The following is a 17,846-nucleotide window of genomic DNA, read 5'->3' as shown; positions in this document are numbered from 1 at the left end:
GTAGTTCATTATGCAGCAATCACTAACGAGGACAGATGTTGGCAACTGAAAGGAGAATGCTGCTGCTACAAATCCTACAACCTGAGGCGCTGACTTTGGGACCAGGTGGCAGGCCTCCGTGAAGCCTGAAAGGAAAGTAAGGAAAGTATTACTGGAAGCCAGAGGAAAAGGGACCCCTATAATATAGTGACAGAAAGTCTGGTAACATTATCAGCGAGGCAACATAGAAAACAATTCCTAGTGAAGTTAACCACACGGCCAAAGAGATTTCCAGGCAGGATACAGAAGTGCCCACTGGCTTCTGGTCGCTGCCTGTGATCAGGTGCAAGAAAAGAGAGATGAGTTAAAGCACATACATTTAAATATAAAGGAGCCAGGACTTCATATTTAAAATAAAAATAAAGTTTTAAAGCAAAACTGTTTCTTATTCCCCATCTCTGCAGAGAGCAGATGACTCTCAAATGAAGAAAAGACCTCAGTCCATAGATCAAGTCCAGGATGGGAGATCTAGAAACTCTCAGACAGATGAAAGGCCCTCTGAGAACCTAAGGGTATCCCATTAGATCCTCTCCATTCAATAGGGCTTCTGGGAATCTCAACAGCATTGTCCCAGCATCTACACAGAGAACCCAAAATAGGCCTCACTTGGAGAGGTTTGTGGTTGTGGCTTTTGTCTAGTGGAGTGAGGGTCCAAAACATCGGCACCACCAGCACCCTAAGGGAGGTACCTTTTCCCTCCTCGGGTCTTCCCTGCTGTGGAGCATAGCTCAAAAGGAAACAGAAATCGCATTATATGTGGAAGTTAATGACGATCAGCCTGCCGCTAGCCCAACCCATGGGGCAGCCCGTTGACTGAAAGTCCTGTTCTCCAAGGGGCTCAAGAGTGACCAGGAAATAGGGGGGTCGGGAGGTGAGTTCCCACCCCAGTTAACTCCCTCATCCGATTAGGCCTCACCAATTTCCCAGCTGATCTAAGAGCTACACAGAAAACCCAGGCCCCGTATGCAAGATACCATGTCAAGAATTTTCCCTGGGATCCTAACAGGAAATCATTCACATTTGAGAGCGGGTTCCCCTTCTGCTCCAATGATGCATCTCCGCCCTTGGGCTTCATACAGACACATCCACCTGTATTCCCGGGAAAGATACATTGATTAAGAAAGGCAAAAACCCTAACTCAGAAGCAAGACTGTGTTCAGTCTTCTTTTTCCTTCTTAGCAAGTGGGGCTGTAATTCCAAGTACATGGCATGTGAAGCTGTTAACAGCCAAGTCCCACATTCACATGCGCGTGTTCTGCGGGTTGTAAATAACACGCGTGACTGCGCCGGGCACCAAACTGCTCGTTAGCTGCCAACATCAGTTGTTTAATGATCTGAAAAGCAGAAGCTGCCGATTATTGTATGCCTTCTTAAAATGCCATTTAAAACCCACACATGTAATTATTATACCTTTTCATTAAATCTTTATGATTCTTCCGAAGCTGATGAGCTGTGGATTCATTCAACCTGTACAACTCAGAATCCTTGGAGGCTGTCATTACATAACTGGGCTAAGAATCCATCTCTCACACCTGGACTCCAGCCTCCAATCTATCACCACTTAGCTGATGGAGTGAACTTCACCAGAGGACACACCCCAGGGCCTCAATCTCCCCCTCTGTTCCTCAGCATTGCAGGATCTCTCCCTCCTACTTGATAGAGCTGATGTGAAAATAAAATAAAATAACCAATGCAGAGGAATGTTCAAAGACACTGTTCAGGTGATGGAGTAAGATCCTATTTTCAGAGGCTTGTGTCTTCAGCCGACCGATTAATGGGAAAAGATATCCCTTAGTAACTACCGGCTTAAGGAAGGAGAATAATCCACTGAGTACCCTCCAAAAATCTATAATCTATGACTAGATTGTTACGCTGAGTACCTCAGTTTATCTCCTCTTACCACTCCTTCCGCAGAGGAAGGGGCTGATCACACCCGATAACCCTCACTGAGCTTCTCCAGATACACATGAAGCTGTAGAAACATCGGCTAGAATTGTATGGCATCCAGAGTATCTAGTCTCTAAACTCTTAAAGCAACAGGAACTGCAAGTCCAGACTACGGCACCTACACGAATAACTATTTTATATGATGTGTGCATGTGTATTTTTAAGAGTCTTATCCCTCCCTTATAGGGAAAAGCACGCTGCCCATCTAGCCCATGGGTTGTAGTGAAACTCCCCAGAAAGGCTCTGAGCTGTTGAGTATGACATCAGTTACAGGTAGAATGTTAATCCAAGACAAGATACGGACGCGGCAGTTGTCATCACTCGCTCCAACTGCCTCCCATGGTCCCTCTGCCCCCAGGTACCTGAGATGGCAAGCACTTTGGCTTCAAGCAACGCCGGCAGTTGGGTTTCAATATCGTTAACTTTCTTCCTCAGGGCACTGCAGAGTCTTTCGCTCATACACACCTAGAGGGAGAGAGACAGCCATGAGTCATCATGTATTTACGTAAAAGTCAGAGGGCAACAGAGCGCCAGACAGATTCCTGAGTTTATAAGTAATAAAGGGAGTGATAAAGAGTAACTGGGGACCTCCCTGGTGGCACAGTGGTTAAGAATCCGCCTGCCAATGCAGGGGACACGGGTTCGAGCCCTGGTCCGGGAAGATCCCACATGCCACGGAGCAACGAAGCCCACAAGCCACAACTACTGAGCCCACATGCCGCAACTACTGAAGCCCATGCACCTAGAGCCCGTGCTCCACAACAAGAGAAGCCACCGCAATGAGAAGCCCGCGCGCCACAACGAAGAGTAGCCCCCGCTCGCCACAACTAAAGAAAGCCCGCCCGCAGCAACGAAGACCCAACACAGCCATAAATAAATAAATAAATAAATTTATATTTTAAAAAAAGAGTAACCGCAGGAGAGTTCTTAAAAAGCAAGCAATGCATAAAGGAAGGAAGGAAGGATGGAAGAAGGGAAGGGAGGGAGGAAGGGCTAAATAAAGCAGTCACTGGCATATTCCCAGCATAGATCCTACAGCTCTCACACACCTGAACACAAAACTGAGATGCACTCACACAACAGAGCACAACCACAAACTAAAATAACTCAAGCCCCCTGCCTGCTCCCTCCCAGGGCCTCTGCATTCTTACTCCTTCCTTCTGAGTGGCTCAGCTTGTCCCTGGTGACTCAGTTCACTCACAGCCCTCAGGGCTCTGCCCTGGGAAGAAGGGCCTTGCTGGCTACCCACAAAAAAACAGCAAGCCCTCGGCCCTCCCTCCCCTTCCACCTGTCCCCTGCTGGATGTTTATCCATAGCGCTCTCTCCAGCTGACACACTGTCTTTCTTCCCTTGTTTTTTTATTGCCTTTCTGGGTAGGATACGTGCTATGGGAGCAGGGATTTTGATCTGTGTCTAGCACGTAGTAGACAGGCAAAAATGGTACACAGATGTTACAATCAAGGGCAGAGCGTTCCTAGTCGACGTTGTCTGATACTCGAGGGCAGATACTTGCTGGGACGTCAGATTTGCAAAAAGAGACAAGTAGATCTCAAGGAGGTTTACAGGTTTTATCATTTCACTTCCTACATGTTTCTTGTTTTTTAAAAAAAAAAAAAAATCTTGAATCTCAGTTTCTTTTTCCAGATGTCTTAGGTCATTTTGTATTTGTTCGAAGTTAAACTATCACAATTTTTTTCTTTTATTTAAAGCAGAAACCTCATATTCAATTGCTATCTATACTGAGGTTAATGAGCTACCTAAAAAAAATCTCCAGTGCAACAAAAGCACAGAGCACAGTTGAATAACAATGAACACATATGTGGAGACATTTTGGGGGAGCCCACAAAGGATGTTACCTAGAAGCATCCCTCTTTTCTTGCTAACAACCTTAAATTCCATTCCGACACTAAAATTAACCCAGTTGGGTTCACAGAGCCCAGAGAAAATGTAAAACGTAATCTCCCCAGAAGTTTCCAGATCTTGCTAGATACCATCAACTTGAAATGCTTTGTGTACCGCAGACTGAAATGGAGATTGTTTCTAGAATCAACGCAGACCTCACCCACCCTGCCTAAAATGTGACACCATTTCCCCCATGGCCTTCAACATGTTCTTTTCCATTAAGCAGCTGTAATTTCCCCCATCTCTTTATAAAACTTACTTTCTGTGTGAAGGAGACGGCGTGGAGGCCTCTACCCCAAAGCTCGTACCAGGAGAGCTGGGCAACCATCATCCAAAGCCATTCATCTGGAGACCCCCTCTCAACAGTCCTGAGGTTTGTCAGGGTGTGTCAGGACACCCGCCCCGGCACCAAGTCTCACGGGCTCAAGGCCAGGGACGGGCACGGCCCCTCCCATTGGTCTAAGCCTGTCACCAGAAGTCCCAGGACATTTCTGTCAACTCCGTAACACCAGCCACAATTGTTGTGCCTCATCCAAGTACATCCAGTATTTCTGGTTTCAGCTCGCAGTCTCTCTTAATCATAACTGGGTCCATTTCTCTTTTGTTGAGCAATCTGTCACTATTAATATGAAACCACCTCTAAATCTTCTTATTAAATTGCAATGTACATTCTTTCAGGCACGGCTGGATGTAATCTAATATCTACCAACCTCCGGATACCCCATTTATTTCCAGTGCTTTCTTCCATCTCATTTATCCCCTAATTACCTTTGGTTTGGGGAACCCGTAAGAGTTGAAAAAATGTAATGAGTGGAAGGCAGGTGCCAGCTCTCTTTGAGGAAGGATTTGAAAGAATATCAGATTACTGTGTCTAATTCACTGAAGAAAGAAAACTGGGCCAAACTGCGACTTTTACCTCAAGGTCACCAGCCCAGAGGGGAGAGAAAGTTGTTGCGTGTGACTGGGCAGTTTTGTTCTAATTCTCTGTAGACTAACATATGTCCCCCCCCATACACACACGCATTCATGTATGTGCACGTGTACACACCCACCTATATACACACACGCGCGCGCGCACGTGTGCCCCAGAAAATCTGCATCTCCTTTCTAATTCCAAATTAAATTGGACCCTGAGGAACTCATTATGAAATGGAGCTTTTAAGTTTACACTTTAAAATCTTAGGCATGCATTCCTTAATTTTATGGAAAAGCAAGGGAATTGTAAGTTTTTGTAAACGTATTAGAGAAAGGGTGCAAACGAAACAAACCACTTCTGGCATCTGAGCCACCGTAGCTGGAGATGATCAACAAATCCCAAGGTCGTGTGCATATGCCTACGGGTGTGTGTACACAATATAAAATGTCATAGAAAGCACACACAGATAAACACCATCTGTGTTACATATTATGCACACCTGCACCCTCACTGCTGGGATAGAGACTCATTTGTGTTACACACACACAGTAGGGTCTGATGCTCAGTAAACCCAAACCCAAGAGTCCTTCCGCATATGAATACTACACAGAAATTAGGACACACCTGATAAATGGCACAGTTTACAGTAGGAAATTCAGGAGGACACTTCCACCACCGCCCCCATCCCAGAAGCTTTGGTCTCGCCTCACCTCCCCACTGGCTCCACCTCGAGGTCACAGTGGCAGCTAGGGCACGAATGCCAGTGGGCGACATCACCGTCACTTATAAGGCAGAAATTCAGGCCTGCTCTCCAGCATCCCCTCCTGCCTCGTATAATAAAACTGGTGGGGCTTCCCTGGTGGCGCAGTGGTTAAGAATCCGCCTGCCGACGCAGGGGACACGGGTTCGAGCCCCGGTCCAGGAAGATCCCACATGCCGCGGAGCAACTAAGCCCACGTGCCACAACTACTGAGCCTGCGCTGGAGAGCCCACGAGCCACAACTACTGAGCCCGCGTGCCACAACTACTGAAGCCCACACGCCTAGAGCCCGTGCTCCGCAACAAGAGAAGGCACCGCAATGAGAAGCCCGCGCACTGCAATGAAGAGTAGCCCCCGCTCACTGCAACTAGAGAAAGCCCGCACGCAACAATGAAGACCCAACACAGCCAAAAATAAAATAAATTAAAAAAAAAAAAAGTTTAAACAAAACTGGTGAACCAAGCCAGTCGTCCTTGATCTGCAGCTGGGCAGGGGGCAGGGTCTCAGCCGCGCTCAGCCTGGGAGCCTGAGATAAAGCCCTTTCCCGAGTTCTGCCTGCGGATTCAGGTCCCCGCACGGCCTTGAGTCTCGTCCTGCCCTTCCTCTCTGGGTAAGCACCCCTGGGCGGTTCTCTGGTTCTCCAGGAAGGCAGGGCAGGCTTCAAGCATTCCGTGGTTCCAGGGCCCAACGCCGTCCAACTAACCGGCAAGACAGTCCTCACAGGAAGCTCTCCTTCCGTGCAGGGCAGAACTGCCCATCAAACTGCTGCTGTGTGATTTTCAGCAAAATCATTTAATGTTTTTTTCAGAAACGAATTAGACACAAACACTGGGAAAAGGACCAGAGCCGCTGTGGACATTTTTGCCAACAACACATCCCCCATCTCGGCTCAGCTAGGGTTTCCAAGACCCCAGAAGGTCTTCCTGCTCTGTTCCCCGGGGAACCGAGAACAAGAAAAGCTTCCTTCCAGGCCAGCAGACTCTTGTCTGCTTTGCTCTCCGCTCAGAAACCTGTTCTTTTCATATTTCAACTATCTTATAACCGCCCTGGTTCCCAAACCTAACACAAATCGTTAATGATTAAGACCTAGCTCTCAGCCTCACCTCTACCAATAAGTTACAGGGTAATTGATCCTACTTCACGGTTTGGCAATAAGTCAGGTGGGGTCTAAGTATCTCTGCAAGGAAGGGTTTTGTTTTGCAAACTGTGGTTTTCCTAACTAACCAGACACAGACTACTTAAGTGAATTGACCACGTGCTCCCAGGGAATAACAACGAAGGAGGCCTCTATCACTACGCAAACCAAGGTCTGAAATGAAGTACAGATAGCAGATAAAATAGGCAAAATGATTTTGAAGTCCATTTAACTTTGAAAAACAAAAGATAATCATCTACTATACCACTTCCCGTCTGTTTGTGAGCAACCTGAACCCTGCCCTTCCCGAAGGAAATGTAATTAACTGCTCAGTTCACTCCCATCCTGGAAGCCTTTCAAGCAAAGGCACTCGACTGCACAGCAGCAATCATCGGAAGATTCCTTCCCCAACACTGCAGCTCCTGCTGAAGCAAAGGCCAAAGCCGTCAGTCCCTAGGGACCACAGTCAGGCCCTCCACCATGGGAGCAGCCCTCGGCCCTGGCTCTCTTGGCTGGCTCATTGCTTGGGCCTGCAGAATGGCTTTGCCAAGTCTGTTATTTTGTCCAGAGCGCAGGTGTTCTGTGACATGAAATTAAGTCAAAAGGAAACTTCAGAGACTTCTTTAGAAAGTGGGCATGGAAAGGTACTTACCTTAGCAGTGATCTCCTTAAGTGACAAGTTGAGGGATTTTATCCTTTCCTGGAGGCTAGAAGAATTAGAAAGAGGACATTGGTCTTCTTGGTAACAGTTCAGTCCCACCCCATGTAGGAACACTGAGAAACAGTGAACCTTGCATCAGCCTAATGGCTGAAGAAGTACCGTAGCAAAGACAATGCCAAATTGGTTCCATTTGACTGTAAATAATAGGTTACTAAGAAGCAGATTTTTCCCGCCCTAATTATTCTCTACTTAGGCTGGTATTAAAATCTGTTATCGTTTCTATAGCGCACTTCTACTGACAGAATGAACAACCCAGACGTGCTCCTAGCAGCAAAGGATTAAATTCCATTCCTACAACTACCTTCCAAGAAGGATGGTCTACGCAGGGTACTGTTTCACAGGCAGGTAATCCAGGATTATCTATTTGGGTTTACTGTGCAATTCAACCAATATGTTTTCCCCTGCTTCTTTTTTCTCCTTAGCACTATGCATCTTAACATATTTATTTACTCATGGAATTTCTCTCTTCCCCCCTTTGAATAAGAGCTCCACAATTGCAGCAACTACCCACATCCCCTTGTGTCCGCTCCTGTATCCTCAGTGCTTAAAATAATTCCTGGAGCTTACAGATGGGCGCTCAGTCAACATCCGCGGAGTGAACGAATGAACAAATGAATGAATGAAACTAACACTCAGACTTTATTCCCAGCGCTGTTCTCTAAAGGAGAAGAAGTATACGCGATCATCTATAACATGAGCTAGACGGAAAAGTTACGATAAGGGGAACAGAGACCCAATACTAGAATCAAACTGCTACATTAGAACTGTCACAGGCGGTATATAGTCCCCAAGTGAGCAACAGGACAATAACTTGTGTAGCGATTTAGAAAACTAGGGGATCGACGGGAAAGCTCCCTGGAAGAGGTGGAAAGTGAACTGGGGCCTCAAAGGTAAAGGAGGGAGAGGGAAATTTCAGGAAGAGGAATCCAACTGGCCAGAGGTTCACAAGGGTGAATTGCGAGAGATAAAGGTAAAAAGGGGAGGGATGGGGGCAGGGACAGGAACAGGAGGTCTACCTGCATCTGTGATGTTTGTTTATTTATTTATTTAGGAAAATAAGTGGGGAAAATGCTAGTATTTGTTTAATCTCCATGGTAGGTAAATGAGTATCTGTCATATTTTTCAAAGTGTTTGGGATATTTACAACTCAGATAATTTTTAAAGGAATACAAAGGACTATCCATCGTCAGTATTGCATGCCAGGCTAAGGAGTTCTGAGCTTTAGCCCACAGCCAATGGGAAGCCATACCATTTCTGAGCGGGAGAGCAATAGGAAAGAAACGGGGGTTTGTTCTGGAAAAGTAATGGCATTTTGATCAGCGAAATGCTGTACACCTGAAACGAACACACTGTAAATCAACTATACTTCAATTTTAAAAGTAAATTAATTTAAAAAATAATAATGATAGTATCTTATAAAAAGGCTTTCCCAGGCACACACACAGACTGGCTCATGTGTCAATAATTAAGACAAAATTAATGGCAATGTTGTTCCAAGCAACAATGTGAGAAGGGATTCAGAGGAAGAAACACTGAGTGCGACAAACCAGGCAGGCACCTTGAGCAAAATTTGTGAGGTCTAAGGGCTGCACAGAGGACAGAAGTCAACAAGGAAAGGAAAAGCAGTGAGGGCATCTGATCTAGGGCTCTGCACTCATCCATTCCTTCAGAAACACATTAACTCTCCCCTTATCTATACGGCACCTTGTAAGTTAGAAACTTGGAGCATGAAGACAAGGCTCTTGCCCTCAACTCCTCAATGCTGCTAGATGGGAGCCCCCCTTCAAAAAAAAAAGTTACAGGTACCAGAAGGGAAGTGGTCACTTAGTTACCCTGTGAGCTGCAAAAGGGGAAGGTCAGGTTTTCTGGGGTCTTGGGGGGTGTCAGGAAAAGCTCCTATGCAGGGGTTGCAAAGTGTCGGAGCTAGGTTGCCAATTTACTGATTGCTGCCGATTTCTCCAACTCTAAGAACTGGTTTTGAATGTCATCACCTCCACCAATCTGTGATTTCTGAGCACAGGCAAGCTCATTTCATTTGCAAATGCCCTGAAACTGGTGCAGGTACATTCTAAGCAAAGTCATCCCCGCTTTAGACCTACATTCAGCAGAGGAGGGTGTCCCAGGGAAGCTGAGGTCAGCCCAGATGACAAACCGCAGGGCATGTGGCAGCAGATTTTTCTGAATCCAGGAGTCGCAGTATGACAAAATGTGATCGATGGGAACAGTGGGATCCCGCCCGGAGAATTCTAGACACTGGCTGCATGGAGATTGGGTCTTTTGAAGGGAGGTAGGTCTGAAGGGCAGGCTAACGTCTAGAGCGGGGAGCTGACCAAGACGCTGGAACTGCTGGGGAGAGACGGGCAAAGGATACCCGAGATGGGCCCCTATTGCTTCTAGCGACAGTACCACTCTGTGCTGGTGCTGTCAGGCCTCCAGACTTGGGCAGAGACGCACAGCCTTTGTCAGGCTCATGGGAGTTCGTTCAACTAGCACCTTCTCAATAAGCGGTTTTCCACAAAATTGATCCTATATTTAATAGTATCTTTTTTTTAATGTGGGATCTAAAAAAAAAAAAAAAAAAGATACAAATGAACTTATTTACAAACCAACAACAGACTCACAGACTTAGAAAACAAACTTATGGTTACCAAAGGGGAAAGTTGGGGGAGAGGGATAAATTAGCAATTTGGGATTAACACATAAACACGACTATATATAAAATAGATAAACTGCAAGAACCTACTGTATGGCACAGGGAACTCTACTCAGTATCTTGTAATAACCTATATGGGAAAAGAGTTTGAAACAGAATGTATTGATATATATGTATAACTGAATCGCTTTGCTGTATACCTGAAACTAACACAACACTGTAAATCAGCTATACTTCAATAAAAAAATCAACTAATTTAAAATAATAAGAATAATAGCATCTTATAAATAGGCTTTCCCAGCCTCACACATAGAGCCACGTGGAGAAGACGGTCATTTACGAGCCAAAGAGAGACGCCTGGAGCCGATCCTTCCCTCACGGCCTCGGAAGGAGCCAATGCTGCCCACGCTTTGATCTTGGACTTCCAGCCTCCAGAACTGTGTTTAAGCTCCACAGTCTGTGGTACTTCGTCATGGCAGCCCTAGCAAGCTAATACATGTGGGATTTTCCATTTTCAATAGTACGGTTAATCACATGTGTTATTAAGATTCTACACACTGGTGCTCCAGGGTCCAAAGAAAAGTATACACTGTGTGGCAGCCACCGGATGACATGAGACAAGATGGCTCTTCTGTTTGCTTCAGACTAATAGATGGTTTCATTTTCAACCCACCCAAGTGGGAGACTGAGAGCCCCTCCAACCATAGAGTGTAAATATTCTTGTCTTATAGTGTAGGCGCTAAAGACTACACAGGTGGCTATAGGAAAGCTGTATGTGAGAATGTCTTTGAGTTTTTAAAAAATGATTATGGGGCCATTGGGTTAGTACAGAAGCTCTCAAATGCCTTAGCTTCAGGTTAGGTGTGCAAAGGGGCTCCCATAAATCCTCCTGCAATATCACAAGAAAAACACTCCCATGGATGTCAAAAATATCAATAATAAAACATTCGATATGGGGAGGGGCAGATTGCTTTCCAGCAATCATTAGAAGGCAAGTGGAATTGAAGTCAGTCATAGTAACTAATCGAAATAGTACAAGCCAAGACTTGGCCGAGGGCCAGAACGAGACATTTATAGGGAAGCATATCAGCCAGACAATTTGGGTTCAGTGACTCAGGGTGAGACACAGTTCTGAGGAAGAAAGGTCCAACCAGAGGAGCACCTCTGCTGCTGCCATGCTGGCCCAAGCCATGGACACCCTCCTCTGAAATGCCGCAGTGGCCTCTGAACTGGTCCCCTGCTTTTGCCCTCACCCCTCTACAGTTTATTCTTAAGCCTGTAACCAGAGCGAGACTTCTCAAGCACCTCAGTGCAAATCCCTTCTCTAATGCACCCAGGTAAAGCCACATCCAACGAGGACCAACACGGCCCATCTCCCATCACCTCTCTGACCTCGTCTCCTACGACAACCTCCTTTGCTCGCTCTGCCCGGCCACAGAGGCCTCCTGACGTGCCTCGAATCCACCTTGGCTGGCGCAGACCCCTCTGCCTGGACGCTCGACCGCCCCCCACCTAGACACACACCAGGCCAACTCCCTCCTACCTTTCAGTCCTTACTCTACTCTAACCCCTCAGGGAGCCCAGGCTGACTACTTAAGTGCATCTAAATCCCATCTCCTAGAAGTCCTGCCCACTTTGACTTATCTGTTTTGGATGGTTTCTTTTCATAGACTGTGTACGGGTTGAATTGCGTTAAAGTCCTATGTTAAAGAGCTAACCCCCCATATCTCAGAATGTCACCTTACTTGGAAACAGGGTCACTGCAAACGTAACTAGTTAAGACGAGTTGCTAGGGTGGGTCCCGCGCCCATATGACTGGCGGAGAATCTGGATTCAGAAGCACACGTGGAGGAAAGACAGTGTGAAAAGACACAGGGAGAAGATGGTCATCTACAAGCCAAGGAGAGACTTGGGACAGATCCTTCACTGAAAGCCCTCGCCCACCGTCACCTTGATCTTGGACATCTAACCACAATAAACGTCTGTGTTTAAGCCACCCATCTGCAGTACTTTGTTATGGCAGCGCTAACAAATTAATACAGGCTGGCGAGGGAAGGGAGACACGTGGAGAGCCAGAGGCTGGAAGTAAGGTCCATGGCTGTGCAGAGGGCACCCGGAGGTCTCAGCCTGGAGCCCACCTCCATCCAATGCTAAGTGAGCCCTCACTGCTGATAAACTGCTGAGGCCAGAGGGTCACTCTACAAAATTCAGAGTGACTGTGCTTAGAGCACCTTGCTAATCTTCCTCAAAAGCCTATAGCTGCATTGGGCAACTATTTGGTTACAGAATCCCATGTCCTAGTCCAAGAGTGACTAACTCTTTACACCCTGTTTCTCCAGATGCTGTCACTTAGGGAAGCATAACTCAAAGGCTCATAAGAAACTTGAATCCGTACTCTCTCGCAGTAATACTTTCAACACCTCTCATAGATCCAGGCAGCAGAGGCCTCTGCCTGATCTCCTTAATCCTGGAGTGAAGCATCCCCAGGGTCAAAGGTACATACCCACCCAGAGCTGCTCCAGGCAGCCAAGACCAGAAGTGCCTTCCCAAAGAGCTGCGAGCCTGCTTCCCACCAGGGCCTCTTCTCAAGGCCTTGCTCCCAAGGGTGGACCACACTGCAGTGGTCAAGCACTGGCTACCTGGAAGGTGTGGATAGTTCTTGGACATGCAGGCCAGGGGTCCCGTCACGGTGCGGGACAGACCTCACGATGGGAAGACAAGTCAGGAGTTCCACTGCTCTGGGCCGCGATGTCAGGGGGCCTGGAGGACTCCTCTGTGTTCACGTCCTCGAGAAACCGCCCGTGTGCTCTTCCCCAATTTGTTATGCTTGTTCCCACCCCCGGGAAGCCAGCCACCACCGCCCTCAGCACCAGCCTCGGCCATCAGCATTAAACCCACAGCCAGGATGCCAACCACACACGCACCCCCAAAGACAAGCCTTTGGAGGACGAACCCTATTGCTACTCTTGTCCAACCTCTGATGCAAAAGAATAGTAATGGCACACAGAGAATTCCACTATCACCCCGCTCGCTTTCTACAGAACCTCCTCACCTGCAAAGCGAGGAAGCTGGAGCAGGTGACTTCTGAGAACGTCCCAGTCCTACCATCCAGTATTCCTTTACTGTTCTACCACTCAAGATTCTTCTGCTAATGTTATGTTATTTGTAGACATCTGGAGAATCTAAAAAACACACAGGTCATGTAAAGTACCAGACAACATCAGTGACAGAGGCAGAAATATAGGCCATTTTTACTGTCATTTTTACTAAGCGAGACACGACTGTTTCAGCCCTCAGAACAGAATTGTGCAGAAAGTCTGCTGTCTGCTGGCCACTGCCCGTCCGTCTTCCTGTGGGTGTACACCTGGCCGTGCGCTGAAGTCCCATTTCAGCAAAAAGCTACAGGAGGAGGAATGTCAGTTTCATTTCCAGTCTTCTCCCTGTCCCCTGTCCTCGTCCCCAGTTCCATCCCCTGTGCCTTGTTTACTAAAAATAAGTTTAAGAATGAGAGATTGTTACCGAAGCAAACTAGAAATAACATAAAGGGCAAAATGACAGCTGCCCTGGCATACGCGCTACTTGGGTCTCAAATTAAAGTACATACACGTATACAGGAATCCTTGACATTAACAACGTTGCCAATTATTACTCAGGCCTCTAACCTTCTGTCAGGGGCAAGTGGTTAAGAAAATGACAGCAAAAACGGCTCTAGGAAATGCAGGATTTTATCTGCTTGGCTTTTTCCTTCCTTCGACCCTTCTCTCCTCACAGCTGATAACGTCACATGTCACCAGTGGGGCATAGATGGGGCACAGACAACAAAAAGGCCAAGAACTTCTCCAAGCTTCAGATGATCTCATAAAGGCACGATGGGACACATGTAGTCATCAGAAGCAAGCCATTCTCTGTGGCTGTAAATGCTACCAAGCTGGCCGTCCGAGACATTTACTCTTGGGAAAGGCTGCATGCAGTGGAGAGAGATTTGTACCAAGGGCTGGCACCCCTGTGGACCGTCTTTGTCACCTTGGGTACAGCACGGAATCTCTGTGCAGTTCAGTAAGGGGGACGGGAGCCACACACAGGACAGACCGATTCATGCTCGTCAAACAGCTAGCTAATGTTTTGGGGACCTTGGGCGGAATGAAGTATAGAAACACTTTTTAATAAATCATTTCTACAAATAGCCAAACCTATATTACACTAATAAATATTTCTGAGTAATCTGACAAAAATCAGCCCATGAATTTTTAACTAATATATTGGAGGTTTTCCTCTCTGGCCCAAGCTGGGGAGATAAAATGAAAGAACCAGAGCAAAACTGGCCAGACAAATACTTGCACTTTTAGCCTTTTGATTCTTCCTCTGAATCTGGATCGCATTAGTGACTCATATCCTTACAGAACATTTCTCCGAATTTCAGGGATCCTGGGTCTCAACTTGAACGAGGATACTTCACTCCGCTGCTTTTGAGTCTCTGTGGTAAAGTCCAAATTCTCCAACTGACTCAGCAAACCGACACTGAGATGTCACATGTGATTAGGTCATAAACCCTTTTTAATAAAATACGTCTATGTAGCTCATATAAGCACTCCTAGAAGGGATAGCTGGGAGAGAGAGATTAAACGCAAGGATTTCCAATATTTTAAAAAAGACTTCCTGGGGTCAAGGTGTGACGTGAAGATACAGCAGAGGAAAGAGCCCGAATACTGAATTTGCATAATTTCCCAAATTAGCTGAGAGGAATGAAATAGTGCACACAGGCATGCACGCGCGCGCGCACACACACACACACACACACACACACGCCCTGGTCCCAGACCATCTCTTGTCAATTCCCACCTCCACTGAGAAATTCTGCCCGACTTTACAGAGTCACAGCTTGCATCTAAGTCCAGTTCCATCAAGAATCACAGCTTTATTCTGAGCTGATGAATCTGGTATTTGGCTTATCCAAATATTCCAAGTGTTAATTCAACCAGCTCTTTCTCACCTCCTCTCAAACAATTTTATTCCAAACTGAAACTATAATGCATAGGCCAAAACCATTTTGACTTACAGACATTTGTCTGAAATAGCTTTTAGCTGTCCAATAAATAAAAATAACAGGAGACAAAAATAGAGAACAGCCTTATGTTTAGATCATAACTACTCTCCTTTCTACTCCTTCCTCCCAAGTTGTTTAAAGATAACTTTTTACACACAATCAGAAAATAAAACACTGGCCTCTTATTTTCTGAAGACTGGTAACCAAGATGGCACCAGATTTTCAACTACTGTCATAACCCAAATGTATTTTAACATTCAAAAAGATTTCAATTCTTGGGCCTCTAGAGCTTTTCTCCACACAACTCCTGTTGAGTTCAATCCTTCAAACACTACAATTTGATCCGGGGGGAATACGATCCTGCCTCTGGGTTTATTCTGTTAAGCGATCCAAAGGCAACATCAGATTTCCATTTCAACCACTGTCCCCCTAATTCTGCCTACTTCATAACTAATATCCCATCTTTCCCAGGGTTTTTAAAAGAAATGCTTACATTTCCATTTAATCCTAATTTTTTTAAATATATGTTGTTTCTTCTACATTTCTAAACACGTATACTTTCCCTAATTCTGAAGTTTACCCAAAAGGTTTTACTTTCTGCTGTGTGTCCATGGTGATTTTCTGAGTCGTCTTTAATTACCTGCTAAGGACAAGCATATTCACGTAAAGCTGCAGACACAGTTTACACCTTACGTTTCTCTCAGGCTCTTCCGAAATCTGCTCACAAAGCAAAAAAAGACTGCTGATGAACAAAATGAATAGACAGCAAGAAAAAGCATCCACTTGACTAAACAAGTAACTGAATAAGGAATCAAACACCAACACCAGTACCGCTCAAAGAGGAAGCTGAGGAAATCTGCCCAAAAGGATGTACAAAGCAGTTACGACAGTGGCGGCCAGGATAAGCACAGTAACAAAAACGACCCTCACGTATAAGGCACAGGGGCCCCCTGCACGGAGCTAAAGGAAACCTAGAGGTTTTGGTTTTGGGTCCTCCCCAGCAGCACAGGGAAGATCAATCAGCCCTTCAGCAGTTTGGAAAAGATGTGCTAATGACTGACTGAAGTCCAGCCACCAATGAGCGGGCGTTCCCAACCTGGGGGTATTCGCTACAGTCGCTGGGAAAGGGTCTCTCTGAGCAAAACTGAATTACTTCTGCTGGAAGAGCTTAAACCCTTCAGCTCAAGGTCTGAAAAGCAGTTTACTTTGGTGTATTCCTTTAACATCTGAAAAGTTAAAGCAGGGACTAAAAACATATGACCTGCAGACAGGAAAACACTCTTGGGATATGTCAGGAATAAGAAAGTCTGGTGAAAGGGAATAGAGGATGGCAGAAGACACCCAAACTACACAGAAATTAAGCACAGGACAGTTCTCAAGTTGACAATAATGAAAAATAACAACTGAAATTGACCAGAAGAAAAGCTCTTAAAATAGGCCGCACGCATTCACACAGGCCGAGAGCTAACCCAGAGTCACAGCACTAGGAGAACCAGGTACAGTCATTTCAATCTTTGAGAATCCATGAGGCTCCAGTTGAAAATAATTTATCAGATACCTAAGATATAAAAGAGGAGTGGGGCTTCCCTGGTGGTGCAGTGGTTGAGAGTCTGCCTGCCGATGCAGGGGACTATGGGTTCGTGCCCCGGTCCGGGAGGATCCCACATGCCGCGGAGCGGCTGGGCCCGTGAGCCATGGCCGCTGAGCCTGCGCGTCCGGAGCCTGTGCTCCACAACGGGAGAGGCCACAACAGTGAGAGGCCCGCGTACCGCAAAGGAAAAAAAAAAAAAAGAGGAGTGAATGAGTCTACATATTACAAGCTTCCCAAATGAACTACCTAAATAATAATAAATGTTGTAAATTCCTTGAAGAAAATAAAGCACAGGGAATTCGTAAAATATTAAAATGCAATATTTAAAAATATATAGCCATTTTTCACCCTCCTTTGGTCTATGTTTGTTTTAAATCTTAATAAATTTACTCCAGCACAAAATAAAGGTTTTTTTAAAATCTGTAACTAAGATGAGACTCCTGCTTTGAATTCCTCAAACACACCCAACAAAAAACAAAAGTCAGGGTCCTGTTTCTCAGGGTGCGTGGCATCTGGACCCACCCAGATAGGTGGTAGTTTCAAGTCTCTTCCTTCTTTTCCAACCCTTTCCATCTTTTCCAAGTTGTGCCTTGATTAATATTTCCCATTGCCTGTGACAATGACTTTCCAAAGAAAATGGGAGGACACAATGGTGAGTTCCCAATTCTGAACAGTGGCCACAGGGCGATTTCAGCTCCATCCATGTCTAGTGCCTGCTCGTCATAAGCATTAGAAAAGAAAGAACCTGAGCACCGCAGTGGGGATGGTCATGGGCTGCCCAGGGAAGGTTGCAGGGGAACTTACTTGGGGGCTAGGAGGAACAGAATTACTGTTTTTTTTTAAAAGCAGTTTATTTTAACCTATTTCACAAAATCTGAAAGTGCAAAGTGTTCTATTGATAAATGCAGAAGGGACCTCCAGCATCACCTAGTTCACACCTTCATTTATAAGCAAGACTTCCTGTTCCTCTGGCGCTGGCTGGTCCTCTCCTCTGGCAGTTCCTCTTCTGCTCTCCTGTCTCTGGAACTGCTACCCACCTCTCTGACCCAAGCCAGTTGCCTGGTGGTCTCCCGAGGTTGCCCGTGTTTAGAGACCCGTTTGCTCCGATCCCTTTCAGGGGCCACCAGGTGATCCGTGG

At 46.1% G+C, this 17,846-nt stretch overlaps 1 protein-coding gene across 3 annotated transcripts in view; it reads right to left on the bottom strand.

Moving 5' to 3' along the window:
- DISC1 (DISC1 scaffold protein) overlaps window positions 1-17,846 on the bottom strand; it is a 349,574-nt gene that overhangs the window by 203,132 nt on the left and 128,596 nt on the right. For all 3 annotated transcript variants that reach the window (XM_022553161.2, XM_022553158.2, XM_022553157.2), the window contains exons 7-8: window positions 7,352-7,406; window positions 2,349-2,451 (exon numbers count right to left, since the gene is read on the bottom strand). In XM_022553161.2, coding sequence (XP_022408869.1) covers window positions 2,349-2,451; window positions 7,352-7,406 — 158 coding nt within the window. The remainder of the gene's footprint in view (window positions 1-2,348; window positions 2,452-7,351; window positions 7,407-17,846) is intronic.

Source organism: Delphinapterus leucas, chromosome 16 (genome assembly GCF_059928025.1).
Source record: "Delphinapterus leucas isolate spDelLeu-1000000601 "Yukka" chromosome 16, BTC_Dleu_Yukka2, whole genome shotgun sequence".
Classification (NCBI taxonomy): domain Eukaryota; kingdom Metazoa; phylum Chordata; class Mammalia; order Artiodactyla; family Monodontidae; genus Delphinapterus; species Delphinapterus leucas.
Note: the sequence above shows the minus strand (reverse complement) of the source record. Positions and strands in the feature narration are given on the sequence as shown.